General features: G+C 32.6%; 1 protein-coding gene and 1 long non-coding RNA gene across 3 annotated transcripts in view; both read right to left on the reverse strand.

Moving 5' to 3' along the window:
- The window catches only part of LOC127728007 (uncharacterized), a 106383-nt gene that overhangs the window by 22107 nt on the left and 67125 nt on the right, over positions 1–17151 (reverse strand). The gene's annotated exons all lie outside the window — the stretch shown is intronic.
- Positions 1–17151, reverse strand: part of LOC127727991 (heparan sulfate 2-O-sulfotransferase 1-like) — a 64580-nt gene that overhangs the window by 11902 nt on the left and 35527 nt on the right. For both annotated transcript variants that reach the window (XM_052235142.1, XM_052235143.1), the window contains one exon: positions 2783–2921. In XM_052235142.1, the coding sequence (XP_052091102.1) occupies positions 2783–2921 (139 nt within the window). The remainder of the gene's footprint in view (positions 1–2782; positions 2922–17151) is intronic.

Raw genomic sequence — 17151 nt, forward strand, 5'->3', positions numbered from 1 at the left:
AACATAGAAACACACACACTTCTTTTATCCATTAAAAAAATGGAAAATTTACAGGGGTTAAAACTGGGATTTATCTAAGGATGGTCCTTTAAATGCCACTTAGCCATTCAAGTAAGAGTTATGCCAAAATCAGATCATTTCAGAATCAAATTTGCTGGGGTAAGCTGATATTTTTTGGGAATTCTGAATTGTCTTTAAATCATTCTGTTTGGAAAAGTGTCATTTTACCAGCCCCTGAAGAAAGCCTCAAAACTCCATGTACAAGCTTTTTATTCTTATATGTCAGACTTTATGAATGACCATAAAAGCAAGAAAATTAAAAAGATAAAAAATAATTCTTTTTTCAAAAAAATGTTAATTTCTAAATACTTCTTATTTTTGAAAAGCTGGTTCGAACTTAAAACATATACCTTGTTCTTTTAATTAACTTTAACAACCAAACCATGTAAAATGCACATTAGCAGAAATAGCTTTGTGGTTTTTTTCTTTAAAGTAAAACAGACAAAAAGATCGTAGTTTAGATCACCCAGCAGTATTATGACAAGCTGGTGTTATCAGTGACAAGGGATCAGAAGTGTCCTATTCAGGCAGAAGACAGGTATTACAGGTGTTTAAATAAGGTGTTGTACCTTTGTACCTGACATGGTGGTGTGTGTCACAAAACATTTGATTATATCATACAATGAACCAGTATTTAACACCCTTGAAAAATTCATGTTTTACATCAAGTAAAATACATAATGCATAATGTCTTTGGTACAGATCCATTCAATCCTTATGACTTATGTTTATTTCGTAACACCCCATTCTTGAAAAATTAAAATGAAATGAAAAAAAAAATTGAAAGACGGTATCAAAGCTGTTTTTCAGTTATTTTGATGGGAATGATATGGCCTCTATTTCTACCTAAAATTCAACTAAGGATTTACTGATCATTATCATAATGAATCAGAGCTAAAAAAAAAAAAGACTAGATAGCAAATAGTTTCTTTGTTGAAAATTTACAAATCTGTATTCTTATCATGATGTCCTAGACCTAAATGTGGTTGAAATCCAGACGATTTAGTCAACTTTCGTTCGCCCCCAGATTTGTAGTTTGCAATTAGGAATGAAAATCAAGAAAAGCATTTATGAGGAAAAATTTCCAGGAAAAGAATTTAGCTTACATGTACCTGTATAACTAAATAAGACATTCCAAAACCTTAAATTTTGATATTTGCTTTAAGTTTTACAGTTTTTTTCCTACTTGTAATTTTGATGAGATGCCTTTATCAGAAGTCTGAAATATTTCATAAAATGATCACTTTACCAGAAATATTTACTGACATTGATATATAATATACACGTGGAAAGACATTTATGGCATGTAAATGTGTTTTATTGCATAAATAGTCATTTGTGGTCACTAATGTGGTTTTGAGTCATATCCACGGTGTTATCCCTCATTTCTCATGTAATCTCACATTTTGGTTAGAGGTTAGTATGTATGTGATTTTCATCGCACATTTTAAAATATTTCCTCCTATATAATGATAGATTTACTGTAAAACCTGGGCAAACCAAACCCTGCTGAAACTAGAAACCTCAATCAGCAATCTGAACGCATGCATCAGGACAACTAATGAAAACTCTTATTTCATTCAACCTGTATAAAAACCACACTTGTTAATGCTAATTTGGTCTTTAACTATTAGTCCAAAGAAGCAATAAGATTTGGTCACACTAGTATTAAGAGAAGGCCTGCTTGGATCAAGAACTTAAACTTAATATGGTTGGTTAATTGGTGTCTTGAAAGAGGGCAAGCGACAAGGTCACTATAGTTTAGTCTCTCAATTCCATGGGTTAATTTGTGTCTTGAAAGAGGACAAGAGAAAAGGTCACTATGGTTTTGTCCCTTAACTGTTACTTCTTGGATTGGCTGGAAAAGAAAAAATCTCTTTGGTTATCATTGTCATTCTAAAATTCATGAATGATAAAGAGACTGTCCACTTTGATAACTTTTTATACCAATCGTACTGGTGTTTTTTTTTCCCTTTCTTTTTTTAAATAAGGAGAGGTGGTATAAGTGCCAATGAGACAACTATTCACCAAAGTCTAAATGATATAAATTATATAATTAAGCAACTAAGTATGGCTCAGTTTTAGTCTTTTATGGTTATTGGCCCTTGGATCAATCCCTTTTGTTCTTTTATCAAATTTGAAAGATTTCACAATTCTTTCATTTGCTACTGATGTAATTTTTTTTTATCAAGTACACTGAGCTCTGATCATTTGTACTACTCAAGAAAATCTCGAAACTGAAAATCTTACTCTACAACAAGGTTTTTTTTTTAACAACCTTGACTACCCATGAGGGTCTTGCACGGTCAGTAGCTTACTCTAAATGCCATTAAAATAAAAAGTATTACAAACAAAAAATTGTCGATTGTTATTACTGAGTAAAACAAGTTTGGCAACAAACATCTTGATTAAAACTAAAAATAAACAATTTCAAACGTTTAAATTTTTAAAATACAAAAATAAAAATATTTTTTGTTGTCGAACTTTTTACTCAGTATATATTTAGAATATACTGTAGAAACATTAATTTTCGTGGGGTTAAAATTTCGTGGTTTTGTCTCTATATAAGATTTCATGGGGATTTAATTTCGTGGTTTCCAGTATTTGGAAGTGATCTTATATTTAGGTTAAATTTTCGAGGGGGTTTTAATTTCATGGATATATTCTTTCCACGAAATAAACGAAATTAAATCCTCCACGAAAATTTCTGCTTTTACAGTACCTCTGTATTTCCTGCTTTTCTCCTCCGTAGGCTTGGTCTGAAATCATCCCCATATCTAACAAAGTAATAATACGACACCAATCTATCCAGTGGTTTCCTTATAATGTTGATATATAAAGGCTTCTTTGCAACACCAAACCTAAAATGAAAATAAGTACACTTTAGATCAAATCTCTGGGATTTCTACTATAAATCACTGATGCCAATACAGCCTTTTGAAATTTACCATAAAAAATTGTAACATGTACAATTAAAGTCTCAGACTCTGATATCAATCCATTTCTCTTATTACACCACCTCACTGTCTAAAATACTTAATGCTATTCTAATGGTATAGAGTGCTAAGTTTATTTAGAGTTACTAAGTCATTTGAGACAAGACACAAAGAGAATACAAAGAACAAATCATGTATTTACAATCAAATATACAGGATTTCTACTTAGTCCATTATAGAGTTCTGTGTCTGGAACGATTTTCTGATTCCCTTATCATAGCCAAAAAAAAGACAGTCAGGAAAATTTATTACATGTACCATACCTCCAACCAGTGCATTTTATACAGACAGCAACATTACATAAACCTGAAGCAGGTCAGCATTAAAAAGGGACAGATTTATTCAAAAATTCATTAAAATTTTGAAAATATTCTACCTAAAACAGACCTGTTTTGTAAATATCAAACATGCCAATCAAATCAGAAAATAGCTCTGGATACAAAATCCCCAAAGGGATATAATTTCTACTCAAAGTTCACTCCTAGAAAAATCATTCACATGTTAAATGTTTCCATAATTAAACTTGCATTGGTCATACAAGCACATATGGAAGTTTGAATTGAAATGGACAGCCAAATTTCAACTGAGTTGAGCTGCATCCTTTTTGACTTAAGGTTTCTATTACAAACTGTATATATAAACTTCATTTTATTCATGATTTAAAATTTTTCTATCAATATTTATTTTGCATATGGTATTAATGTTGTTGAATTTGGTGTCATAATTAAAGCAGGAATTTTATACATATTTTCCACATGCAAAATAAATTAAGAACTGCGGAACCTGAGCACCTCTGAAATTTTGTATTGGTAGAGATCTCTTCAGTGGATGCAAATAAGTAAAAGTTATCCCCAAATGAATATTTCCATAATTACAAAAGGTCACCAAGTGTAAGTTTTCAATATAAAAACAGAACTCAGAAGTGGATTGATAAAACATTACAGAGAATGACTAAATTCCCTCGGGAGGAAGACTTTAACACAGTCATCTACAAAATACGGAAGCCAATATGTCTTTACTGACATATACAGTCATATTTGATGTAGAACATTTTATGAATATAGAAAATAATTGCCTAGCTGGAAAAAATCCTAAACAGTTAATCAAACAGCAAACAAGATTAAATTGCCGGGTCAATATTCGTATTGTCATCTCCTCGCTCATAATTGGATCAGCGATCCTCCATTAATAGTTGGTAGTACGATAATCAACACTTGTGTTATAGACAGAAAATATCAGGATTGGTTTTATTAAGTGCAAGAATGACCATTTAATTTTCTAACCTGACTTATGACCAGAGTATTGACCAGCATTAATCATCTTCATTAATCAAATCTTGATTTACTGACAAAAGCTATGATCTTTTGTATTGTCTATAAAATTTGTCAATTATCATATTTTCCTGCCAAAAGTCAGAAGTTCTCTCCAGGTACTCGAGTTTCCTAGATTTGTGCTGACATGATGTTAAGCAATCATTCATCAATCAATCAATTATTACACTATTGTTGTGGTATCAGCAAGATCCTGCAAATTTACGAATGACCGACATTTTTTCATGTGTATGTACCTCAATAAAACTGATTATATATGTCAATGAACTATCGGTTGTCTGACATGTACTAGCCAAGAGGCAAACAGTAAAACAAAAAACAATAATGCATCATTAAATGGTTATTGTGTTTGCAGAAAAGATCAAATTATAACTTGAAAATCCAATTTACTTTTTAGATCCATGAATTTGCTAAAAGCATTTCTGGATTCTCCAGTTAAAAAATATTGAGATCTTAATTGAACACGATACTATGTCATCAACGTCAGGACCATGTATGAGTTTAATGCTGATTACAAAAACGCGGAAGCAGAAGACAACAGTTGATTCTGACCAATCATCAGAGACATGCATGTGATGATATTAAAAAGGTTATATTCTGTTTACTCCTCTCAAAAGTTCAAATATATGAAAATTCTATGGCATTTTAAATTTTAAAAGGCGGAAGCAGAAGACAACTGTTGATTCTGCCCAATCAGAGACATTCATGTGATGATATTTAAAAAAGGGTTATATTCTGTCTACTTCCCTCAAAAGTTCAAATAAATAAAAATTCTATGACATTCTAAATTCATTATCCAATTTATATTAATGATTTCTTTTATGATTAAATGCCATGGCATAGAGGCCATGCAAATATTCACAGTACTAATTTCTAATTCTTTGCTTCTTCAGTCTGTAATCTAGATCTTAATCAATAATTATAACCAATCAATGAGAATTTTATAATAAAATCTAAGTTTCATTCCCACGAGAACGTAGATAAATCCATTGTCTCCTTAATACTGTATTTCTAAACTTAAATTCACAGTAAGTAATTCATTTTTACAAAAGCCTGTTATGTAACCTTTGTTATAAGAGAAATTTCATTTTTAATGTATAAGCAATGTAAGTCTTTTACTTTTAGACATAGGACTAAGGCATCTTTTTAAATCTGAATGCAACAAAAGACAGAGAACACACACTGAAATGTGTCACTTGCTTTACTGACCATAATTGATTTTATGCTGAAAGTCTTACAGGTCAATTTTTACTACAAGCATAAAAAAATTCATTGTAATGGAGCAAACCTACCACTAAATTCTTCAAACAATTTACTAAAGAAAAGGAAAAAAATCCAAAATCTTTTACAAATCTTTTAAAGAAATGAGTTATTTCCCTTTGAACAGAAATCTAGTAATTAATAAGTATTTCATCAAAAATTTAATTCTAGGGAAAGTTAAAAAATGAGTTAATTCCCTTTGAACAGAAATCTAGTAATTAATAAGTATTTCATCAACAATTTAATTCTAGGGAAAGGGCTTTAACTGAACAAGGAGAAAAGCTAAAATCGTGAAAATCGAACTTGACCTGTAACTTGTCATGATCAAACAATACACCAAATATCAAATCAATATCTTCAAGCATGAAGAAAAAAAGTCTGGAAAATTGATTTGCCGGACTGACGGATGGACAGACATACGGACGGACAGACAGAGGGACAGAGTGCAAACCTAAAGTCCCCTTCGACTTCGGGGACTAATCAAAGAACCTTTGTGAGCACACTCACATACCCCATGGCCCGACATTGTCACTGGGCAAACAAAATATAACTAGATTCCTTAGTTAAAAGACCCAAAATTTCTACTAAAGTCAACTGATAAAAATTTCTTGTGGATATGCAGATCTACATATTATGTCCCTATTATCTTCAAAGTTTCATAAAATTCTGTTGTGTGGTTTCAGAGGAGTTGTGATGACAAACTGCTGCAATAGAATATTAAGGTCAAAATTCTAAGTTCAAAGTGGCTTAACTCCAAGAAAAAAAAAAGAATAATCATTTTCTATTGATATGCACATCTACATAGTATGTCCTTATTGTCTACAAAGTTTTGTGTGAATTCAGAGGAGTTGCTTTGACAAACTGTTGCAGTAGTATATTTAGGCCAAAATTTTAAGTTCAAAGAGCATAACTCCTAGAAATAAAATGCTCCGCAGGGCGCAGCTTGATACGACCGCAGAGGTCGAACCCTGAACAGTGGGGGCAAGTATGGACACAACATTCAAGCTTGATACAGCTCTGAATTTGGATTGTGATTAAATATTTGACACAGCATAGGTTTCTGACACAGAATGAATGTGGTCTGGTCTAAGAACTTAAAAATTTAAAATTGGACATTCACCTATTATGGTCCAATATCCAAAATCTAAATACATGGTTAGATTCAGCATATCAAAGAACCCCAAGAATTCAATTTTTGATGAAATCAAACAAAGTTTAATTTTGGACCCTTTTGACCTCAATGTGGACAAAGTTGATAACGGGGCCCAAAAATCAAAAATCTAAATACATGGTTAGATTCAACATATCAAAGAACCCCATATATTCAATTTTTGTTGAAATCAAAAAAAGTTTAATTTTGGACCCCGATTTGGACCAACTTGAAAACTGGGCCCATAATCAAAAATCTAAATACATGTTTAGATTCAGCATATCAAAGAACCCTAAAAATTCAATTTTTGTTAAAATCAAACTAAGTTTAATTTTGGACCCTTTGGACCTTAATGTAGACCAATTTGAAAACGGAACCAAAAATTAAGAATCTAAATACACGGTTAGATTCGGCATATCAAACAACCCCAATAATTCAATTTTTGATGAAATCAAACAAAGTTAAATTTTTTGACCCTTTGGACCTCAATGTGGACCAATTAAAAAACGGGTCCCAAAATCCAAAAACTTAATACACAGTTGGATTCAGCATATTAAAGAACCCCAAGAATTCAAGAATAAAACCCCATTGAAATTGATCAAGAAATAAGCAATTTATACGAAGTATCTTCTTTTGCACAATACTGTGCAATTGAATATTTCTTGCTATTGCGCAATACTGTACAACTGACAATTTCTTGCTATTGCGCAATATTGTGCTATTGGATATTTCTTGCTATTGCGCAATACTGTGCAATTGAAGATTTCTTGCTATTGCGCAATACTGTGCAATTGAAGATTTCTTGCTATTGTGCAATACTGTGCTATTGAAAATTTCTTGCTATTGCACAATACTTATTATATAATAATTTACATATCCTGTTTGGTGTGTATCTCCTACCATATCATTATTATTTGCTTTTAAATATAAATCAGAAATAACCAACTTAAAATGGAAAATTTTAAAAGAATAAAAAAAGGAAAAAAAGAAAAGAAAAAAAATCCCCCCCCCCAAATTTTTTGAACCCCCTTATGATTCATCACCCCCAAACTCAATCCCAGCCTTCCCTTTGTGGTATGGTACCTTGCAGTACAATTTCAGAGAAATCCATACACTTGAACACAAGTTATTGTCTGGAAACTAGAAAAATGCTTATTTTTGGCCCCTTTTTGGCCCCCAATTCCTAAACGTTTCGGGCAATTACCCCCAAACTCAATTCCAGCTTTCCCTTTGTGATATGGAACCTTGTAGTACAATTTCAGAAATATCCAAACACTTACACACAAGTTATTGTCATGAAACTAGAAAAATGCTTGTTTTTTTGCCCCTTTTTTGGCCCCTTATTCCTAAAATTTTGAGGCAATTACCCCCAAAATCAATAACAGCCTTCCCTTTGTGATATGGAACCTTGTGGTACAATGTCAGAGAGATCCATACACTTACACACAAGTTATTGTCTGGAAGTTACAAAAATGCTTATTTTTTGCCCCTTTTTGGCCCCTAATTCCTTAACTGTTGGTACCATAACCCCCAAAATCAATCCCAGCCTTCCTTTCGTGGTATTGAACCTTATGGTAAAATTTCATGGAGATCCATTCACTCAAACTAAAGTTAGAGTGCGAAAACCAATGTGTCTTCGGACGACGCCGGACGACGCCAGACGACGACGCCAACGTCATACCAATATACGACCAAAAAATTTTTAATTTTTGCGGTCGTATAAAAAGTTATTATCTACAAAGTTTCATAAATATCTGTTGTGTGGTTTCAGAGGAGTTGAGATGACAAGAACAGGACGGACTGACAGACAGACAGATGGACAGACAGACGGACAGGTCAAAAACATTATACCCTATGGAATTTTGTTCCGTGGGGTATAGATATAGTTGACCTATTGCTTACCTTATCCACAAAATAAGACCATGAAAACTCAACATTGACAAAAAAGAGGTCAAGGTCATATGATACATGCCAGACTGATGTGTACACCTTACAATCATTCCATATACCAAATATAGTTGACATATTGCTTATTGTATCTAAGAAACAGACTTTACCAGGAAAACTTAACATTGACCAATGAACCATGAAAACGAGGTTACATGAACCCTGCCAGACGGATGTGTACAACTTACTATCATTCCATAACATAGTTGACCTATTATTGATTATGGTCTGGCCCTTAAGGCACCCAGGTTCACCCCAGGGCACATATTTTCATAATCTATGCTAAAAAAAAATATTTTTTTTGGAGAGGGGTGGGGCTGTTGCACAACAGATGTGCTCCTTTGAATCCACTCCTGGTGATTACATTTGTAGGAGTTCAATAAGTTCATTTTATTAATAATTATCTTTCTTTTCTTTTCTCTTTCCTTGTTTTTTGGCTCCAAATTAAAATAAAATAATCATGTATTCCTTTTATGTTCACTTTATAAGTCCTAGTCATCTATCATACGAAAGATAATGCATTTCTATCATTGCAGCTGAGTCATTTCATTAACTGATTTTCATTTCAAAGAAATATCAGATATTTAGTGCAGCTAAAATCGTATAATTTTATCTTTATTTTGAAATCAAATGGCATGAAAAAATAAATGCTTAATCATACTAGTTTCTTCAGCTGTAATTCTGTATGATATCTCGTAGACTCTTAAATTTCACAATAGTTGGCATCTCACAAATGACATTTTTACATTAAAATATCACTTACACTGTAAAGATAACTGTGTCAAGATTTTGTGCATTAAACTTTCAGTATTTGAGATATGAAAACATTATTGCACTTTCTAAATGTTGAAAAACAGATATCTTGATTTTAAAAAAAGTGAAAAAATCCATCACCCTGCTCTGATAATTTGAGGTGATTTACATCTAAATACTAGAGATACATTAATTCAAATTTCATTTTTTTTAAAAGATAAAAATCAAAATTTAAAAGTTTTTCCTGTTATCAATTTGAATAGGGAAAATTGTAAAAAAATTTGATGATGATACAAGAAATGTCCCATTTTAAACAGAATTCTAACTCAAATCAAAAGTAAAACTGTGTGCTAAATTTTAGGCATTTGGTCTGCTGTATGTATAGAGCGCAGTAAAATCATTTAAAGATTTATTAAAAACTATATATACCAAAAAGAAAAGGAAAATATTATTTTATTTTTTTGTTCTTCATACAGGAAGGTAAGTGTGGAAAAGAGAAGAGGCAGTCATTTCAAATTAGAGTTGTGAATAAATGTTATCTAAGGGGTAGGGGATGACATGGAGTTCACAATTACCCTCTCCCCCCCCCCCCCCCCCCCCCCCATAAAAAAAAAATAACAATAAAATGCTTCACTGGGGCGCAGCTTGATACGACCGCAGAGGTCGAACCCTGAACAGTTGGGGCAAGTATGGACACAAAATTCAAGCTTGATACAGCTATGACTTTGGATTGTCATTAAATATTTGACACAGCATAGGTTTCTGACACAGGATGAATGTGGTGTAAGAACTGGAAAAAATTTAATTTACCTATTATGGTGGAATCTCCATAAACTAAATTGTTTGTTAATTTCAATATATCAAAGAATATGTAGAATTCAATGTTTGATGTAATGTAATAAAGTTGAAATTTGGACCGTTTTTGTTCAATGTGGACCAATTTGGTAACATGTATAAATAATCAAAAATCTAAATACATGGGAGCCCATTTAAATACATCATAAAGGTATTAAAATAGAAAGTGACATCATAGTCATGGCTAAAAATAAACAAAAATCCTTAATCAGCAACATTTAAAGTAATATCTAAAAATAAAATTCCTTTGTAACCATAAAAGCCCATTTAAATACATCATAAAGATATTAAAATAGAAAATGACATCATAGTCATGGCTAAACATAGCAAAAAACCCTTAATCAGCATCATTTAACAGTAATATCTAAAAATGGAAATTACATCATAAAGGTATTAAAATAGAAAATGACATCATAGTCATGGCTAAAAATAAACAAAATCCTTAATCAGCATCAGCAACATTTTATAGTAATATCTAAAAATAAAATTCCTTTGTAACCATAAAAGCCCATTTAAATACATCATAACAGATATTAAAATAGAAAATGACATCATAGTCATGGCTTAAACATAGCAAAAACCTTAATCAGCATCATTTAACAGTAATATCTAAAAATAAAAATTTCTTTGCAACCATAAAAGTAAAATAGATAAAATGCTCCGCAGGGCGCAGCTTGATACGACCGCAGAGGTCGAACCCTGAACAGTTGGGGCAAGTATGGACACAACATTCAAGCTTGATACAGCTCTGAATTTGGATTGTGATTAAATATTCGACACAGCATAGGTTTCTGACACAGAATGAATGTGGTCTAAGAACTTAAAAATTTTAAATTGGACATTCACCTATTATGGTCCAATATCCAAAATCTAAATACATGGTTAGATTCAGCATATCAAAGAACCCCAAGAATTCAATTTTTGATGAAATCAAACAAAGTTTAATTTTGGACCCCGATTTGGACCAACTTGAAAACTGGGCCCATAATCAAAAATCTAAATACATGTTTAGATTCAGCATATCAAAGAACCCTAAAAATTCAATTTTTGTTAAAATCAAACTAAGTTTAATTTTGGACCCTTTGGACCTTAATGTAGACCAATTTGAAAACGGAACCAAAAATTAAGAATCTAAATACACGGTTAGATTCGGCATATCAAAGAACCCCAATAATTTAATTTTTGATGAAATCAAACAAAGTTAAATTTTGGACCCTTTTGACCTCAATGTGGACAAAGTTGATAACGGGGCCCAAAAATCAAAAATCTAAATACATGGTTAGATTCAGCATATCAAAGAACCCCATATATTCAATTTTTGTTGAAATCAAACAAAGTTTAATTTTGGACCCCGATTTGGACCAACTTGAAAACTGGGCCCATAATCAAAAATCTAAATACATGTTTAGATTCAGCATATCAAAGAACCCTAAAAATTCAATTTTTGTTAAAATCAAACTAAGTTTAATTTTGGACCCTTTGGACCTTAATGTAGACCAATTTGAAAACGGAACCAAAAATTAAGAATCTAAATACACGGTTAGATTCAGCATATCAAAGAACCCCAATAATTCAATTTTTGATGAAATCAAACAAAGTTAAATTTTGGACCCTTTGGACCTCAATGTGGACCAATTTAAAAACGGGGCCCAAAATCCAAAAACTTAATACACGGTTAGATTCAGCATATTAAAGAACCCCAAGAATTCAAGAATAAAACCCCATTGAAATTGATCAAGAAATAAGCAATTTATACGAAGTATCTTCTTTTGCACAATACTGTGCAATTGAATATTTCTTGCTATTGCGCAATACTGTACAATTGACAATTTCTTGCTATTGCGCAATATTGTGCTATTGGATATTTCTTGCTATTGCGCAATACTGTGCAATTGAAGATTTCTTGCTATTGCGCAATACTGTGCAATTGAAGATTTCTTGCTATTGTGCAATACTGTGCAATTGAAAATTTCTTGCTATTGCACAATACTTATTAGATAATAATTTACACATCCTGTTTGGTGTGTATCTCCTACCATATCATTATTATTTGCTTTTAAATATTAATCAGAAATAACCAACTTAAAATGGAAAATTTTAAAAGAAAAAAAAAAGGAAAAAAAGAAAAAAAAAGAAAAAAAAAAAATCCCCCCCAAATTTTTTGAACCCACTTATGATTCATCACCCCCAAACTCAATCCCAGCCTTCCCTTTGTGGTATGGTACCTTGCAGTACAATTTCAGAGAAATCCATACACTTGAACACAAGTTATTGTCTGGAAACTAGAAAAATGCTTATTTTTGGCCCCTTTTTGGCCCCCAATTCCTAAACGTTTCAGGCAATTACCCCCAAACTCAATTCCAGCTTTCCCTTTGTGATATGGAACCTTGTAGTACAATTTCAGAAATATCCAAACACTTACACACAAGTTATTGTCATGAAACTAGAAAAATGCTTGTTTTTTGCCCCTTTTTTGGCCCCTAATTCCTAAAATTTTGAGGCAAATACCCCCAAAATCAATTACAGCCTTTCCTTTGTGATATGGAACCTTGTGGTACAATGTCAGAGAGATCCATACACTTACACACAAGTTATTGTCTGGAAGTTACAAAAATGCTTATTTTTGGCCCCTTTTTGGCCCCTAATTCCTTAACTGTTGGTACCATAACCCCCAAAATCAATCCCAACCTTCCTTTCGTGGTATTGAACCTTATGGTAAAATTTCATGGAGATCCATTCACTTAAACTAAAGTTAGAGTGCGAAAACCAATGTGTCTTCGGACGACGCCGGACGACGACGACGACGACGACGACGCCGGACGACGACGACGCCAACGTCATACCAATATACGACCAAAAAATTTTTAATTTTTGCGGTCGTATAAAAATGACATCATAATCATAGCTAAAAATAAACAAAAATTTTTTTTATTGGCAAATTTTAAATGGAGTTTATTATACTAAAACAATAAATTTGCAACCATAAACATGATAAAACCCCATTTAAACACATCATAAAAGTATTAAATAATTCAACTACATCCTAAGGCTATAAAAATAGAAAATGACTTCATAGTCAAGGCTAAAGGTAAACAAAAAACCTTCATCAGCAAAATTTTATATTGGCAAATTTCCAATGAAGTTTATTACACTAAAATTGTTGGCAAATTTCCAATGCATTTATTAACAATAAAGTTATTGGCAAATTTCCAATTTACATAATTTAAAAGCAGTGTAGATGAGATATTTAAATGAGTTTGAATTACCAACCTTACACTGCTTTTAAATAATGTTCTTTACTCAATTATTTGTCTATTAAAATGGAAACCCTTGTTTTTTAACCTTTTTTCCCCTTATTCCTTAAACATTAGAGCACACTAAAAAAATCCTTATTTTCGACCAATATTTGGCCCCTTATTCATAAATGTTTGAGCAATTAACCCCAAAACTCAATTCCTACTTTCTCTTCGTGATAAAAAATAACTAACTTAAAATGTAAATTTTAAACAAAAAAAAAAGGAAAAAAAAAAATTACCCCTTTTTAACCCCCGCCCCCCTTATGATTCATCACCCCCACCCCCCTTTCCCCCCAAACCAAGCTCAATAACAGCCTTGCCTTTGTGGTATGGTACCTTGTAATACAATTTTAGAGAGATCCATACACTTGAACACAAGTTATTGTCTAGAAACTAAAAAATGCTTATTTTAAACCCCTTTTTAGGCCCCTTATTACTAAACGTTTTGGGCAATTACCACAACACTCAATTCCAGCTTTCCCTTTGTGAAATGGAACCTTGTAGTAAAATTTCAGAAAGATCCATACACTTACACACAAGTTATTGTCATGAAACTAGAAAAATGCTTGTTTTTTGCCCCCTTTTGGCCCCTTATTCCTAAAATTTTGAGGCAATTAACCCCAAAATCAATCCCAGCATTGACCCTTTGTGATATGGAATCTTGTGGTACAATGTCAAAGAGATCCATATGCTAACACACAAGTTATGTCTGGAAGTTACAAAAATGCTTATTTTCGGCCCCTTTTTGGCCCCTAATTCCTTAACTGTTGGTACCATAACCCCCAAAATCAATCCCCACCTTCCTATTGTGGTATTGAACCTTATGGTAAAATTTCATAGAGATCCATTCACTTGAACTAAAGTTAGAGTGCGAAAACCATTGTGTATTCGGACGACGACGCCGGACGACGACGACGACGACGACGACGACGACGCCAACGTCATACCAATATACGACCTCAAAATTTTTTTGCGGTCGTATAAAAAAACCACCATTTCAAAATCAAAAGCTTAATAAACACATCAAACCAATGGAAAACAACTGTCATATTCCTGACTTGGTACAGGCATATCCTTTTGTAGAAACTAGAGGCTCTAAAGAGCCTGTGTCGCTCACCTTGATCTATGTGAATATTAAACAAAGGACGCAGATGGATTCATGACAAAATTGTGTTTTGGTGATGGTGATGTGTTTGTACATCTTAATTTACTGAACATTTTTCCTGCTTACAATTATCTCTATCTATAATTAACTTGGCCCAGTAGTTTCAGAGGAGAAGATTTTTGTAAAAGATTACTAAGATTTACGAAAAAATGGTTAAAAATTGACTATAAAGGGCAATAACTCCTAAAGGGGTCAACTGACAATTTCGGTCATGTTGACTTATTTGTAGATCTTACTTTGCCGACATTTATTGTTTTTTACAGTTTATCTCTATCTATAATAATATTCAAGATAATAACCAAAAACAGCAAAATCACCTTAAAATTACCAATTCAGGGGCAGCAACCCAACAACGGGTTGTCCGATTCATCTGAAAATTTCAGGGCAGATAGATCTTGACCTGATAAACAATTTTACTTCCTGCCATATTTGCTTTAAATGCTTTGGTTTTTGAGTTAAAAGCCAAAAACTGAATTTTACCCCTATGTTCTATTTTTAGCCGTGGCGGCCATCTTGGTTGGTTGACCAGGTCACGCCACACATTTTCAAAACTAGATAACCAAATGATGATTGTGGCCAAGTTTGGTTTAATTTGGCCCAGTTGTTTCAGAGGAGAAGATTTTTGTAAAAGATTACTAAGATTTACGAAAAATGGTTAAAAATTGACTATAAAGGGCAATTACTCCTAAAGGGGTCAACTGACCATTTCGGTTATATTGACTTATTTGTAAATCTTACTTTGCTGAACATTATTGCTGTTTACAGTTTATCTCTATCTATAATAATATTCAAGATAATAACCAAAAACAGCAAAATTTCCTTAAAATTACCAATTCAGGGGCAGCAACCCAATAACGGGTTGTCCGATTCATCTGAAAATTTCAGGGCAGATAGATCTTGACCTGATAAACAATTTTACTTCATGTCAGATTTGCTTTAAATGCTTTGGTTTTTGAGATAAAAGCCAAAAACTGAATTTTACCCCTATGTTCTATTTTTAGCCGTGGCAGCCATCTTGGTTGGTTGACCAGGTCACGCCACACATTTTTAAAACTAGATAACCAAATGATGATTGTGGCCAAGTTTGGTTTAATTTGGCCACGGAGTTTCAGAGGAGAAGATTTTTGTAAAAGATTACTAAGATTTACGAAAAATTGTTAAAAATTGACTATAAAGGGCAATAACTCCAAAAGGGGTCAACTGACCATTTCAGTCATGTTGACTCATTTGTTAATCTTACTTTGCTGAACATTATTGCTGTTTACAGTTTATCTCTATCTATAATAATATTCAAGATAATAACCAAAAACAGCAAAATTTCCTTAAAATTACCAATTCAGGGGCAGCAACCCAACAACAGGTTGTTCGATTCATCTGAAAATTTCAGGGCAGATAGATCTTGACCTGATAAACAATTTTTCTTCATGTCAGATTTGCTCTAAATGCTTTGGTTTTTGAGTTATAAGCCAAAAACTGCATTTTACCCCTATGTTTTATTTTTAGCTGTGGCGGCCATCTTGGTTGGTTGGCCGGGTCACACCACACATTTTTTAAACTAGATACCCCAATGATGATTGTGGCCAAGTTTGGTTTAATTTTGCCCAGTTGTTTCAGAGGAGAAGATTTTTGTAAAAGATTACTAAGATTTACGAAAAATGGTTAAAAATTGACTATAAAGGGCAATTACTCCTAAAGGGGTCAACTGACCATTTCGGTTATATTGACTTATTTGTAAATCTTACTTTGCTGAACATTATTGCTGTTTACAGTTTATCTCTATCTATAATAATATTCAAGATAATAACCAATAAAATGCTCCGCAGGGCGCAGCTTAATACGACCGCAGAGGTCGAACCCTGAACAGTTTGGGCAAGTATGGACACAACATTTAAGCTTGATACAGCTTTGCATTTGGATTGTGATTAAATATTTGACACAGCATAGGTTTCTGACACAGAATGAATGTGGTCTAAGAACTTAAAAATTTTAAATTGGACATTCACCTTTTATGGTCCAATATCCAAAATCTAAATACATGGTTAGATTCAGCATATCAAAGAACCCCAAGAATTCAATTTTTGATGAAATCAAACAAAGTTTAATTTTGGACCCTTTTGACCTCAATGTGGACAAAGTTGATAACGGGGCCCAAAAATCAAAAATCTAAATACATGGTTAGATTCAGCATATCACAGAACCCCATATATTCAATTTTTGTTGAAATCGAACAAAGTTTAATTTTGGACCCCGATTTGGACCAACTTGAAAACTGGGCCCATAATCAAAAATCTAAATACATGTTTAGAATCAGCATATCAAAGATCCCTAAGAATTCAAT

This window comes from Mytilus californianus, unplaced genomic scaffold, assembly GCF_021869535.1.
Source record: "Mytilus californianus isolate M0D057914Y unplaced genomic scaffold, xbMytCali1.0.p SCAF_2, whole genome shotgun sequence".
In the NCBI taxonomy this organism is placed as follows: domain Eukaryota; kingdom Metazoa; phylum Mollusca; class Bivalvia; order Mytilida; family Mytilidae; genus Mytilus; species Mytilus californianus.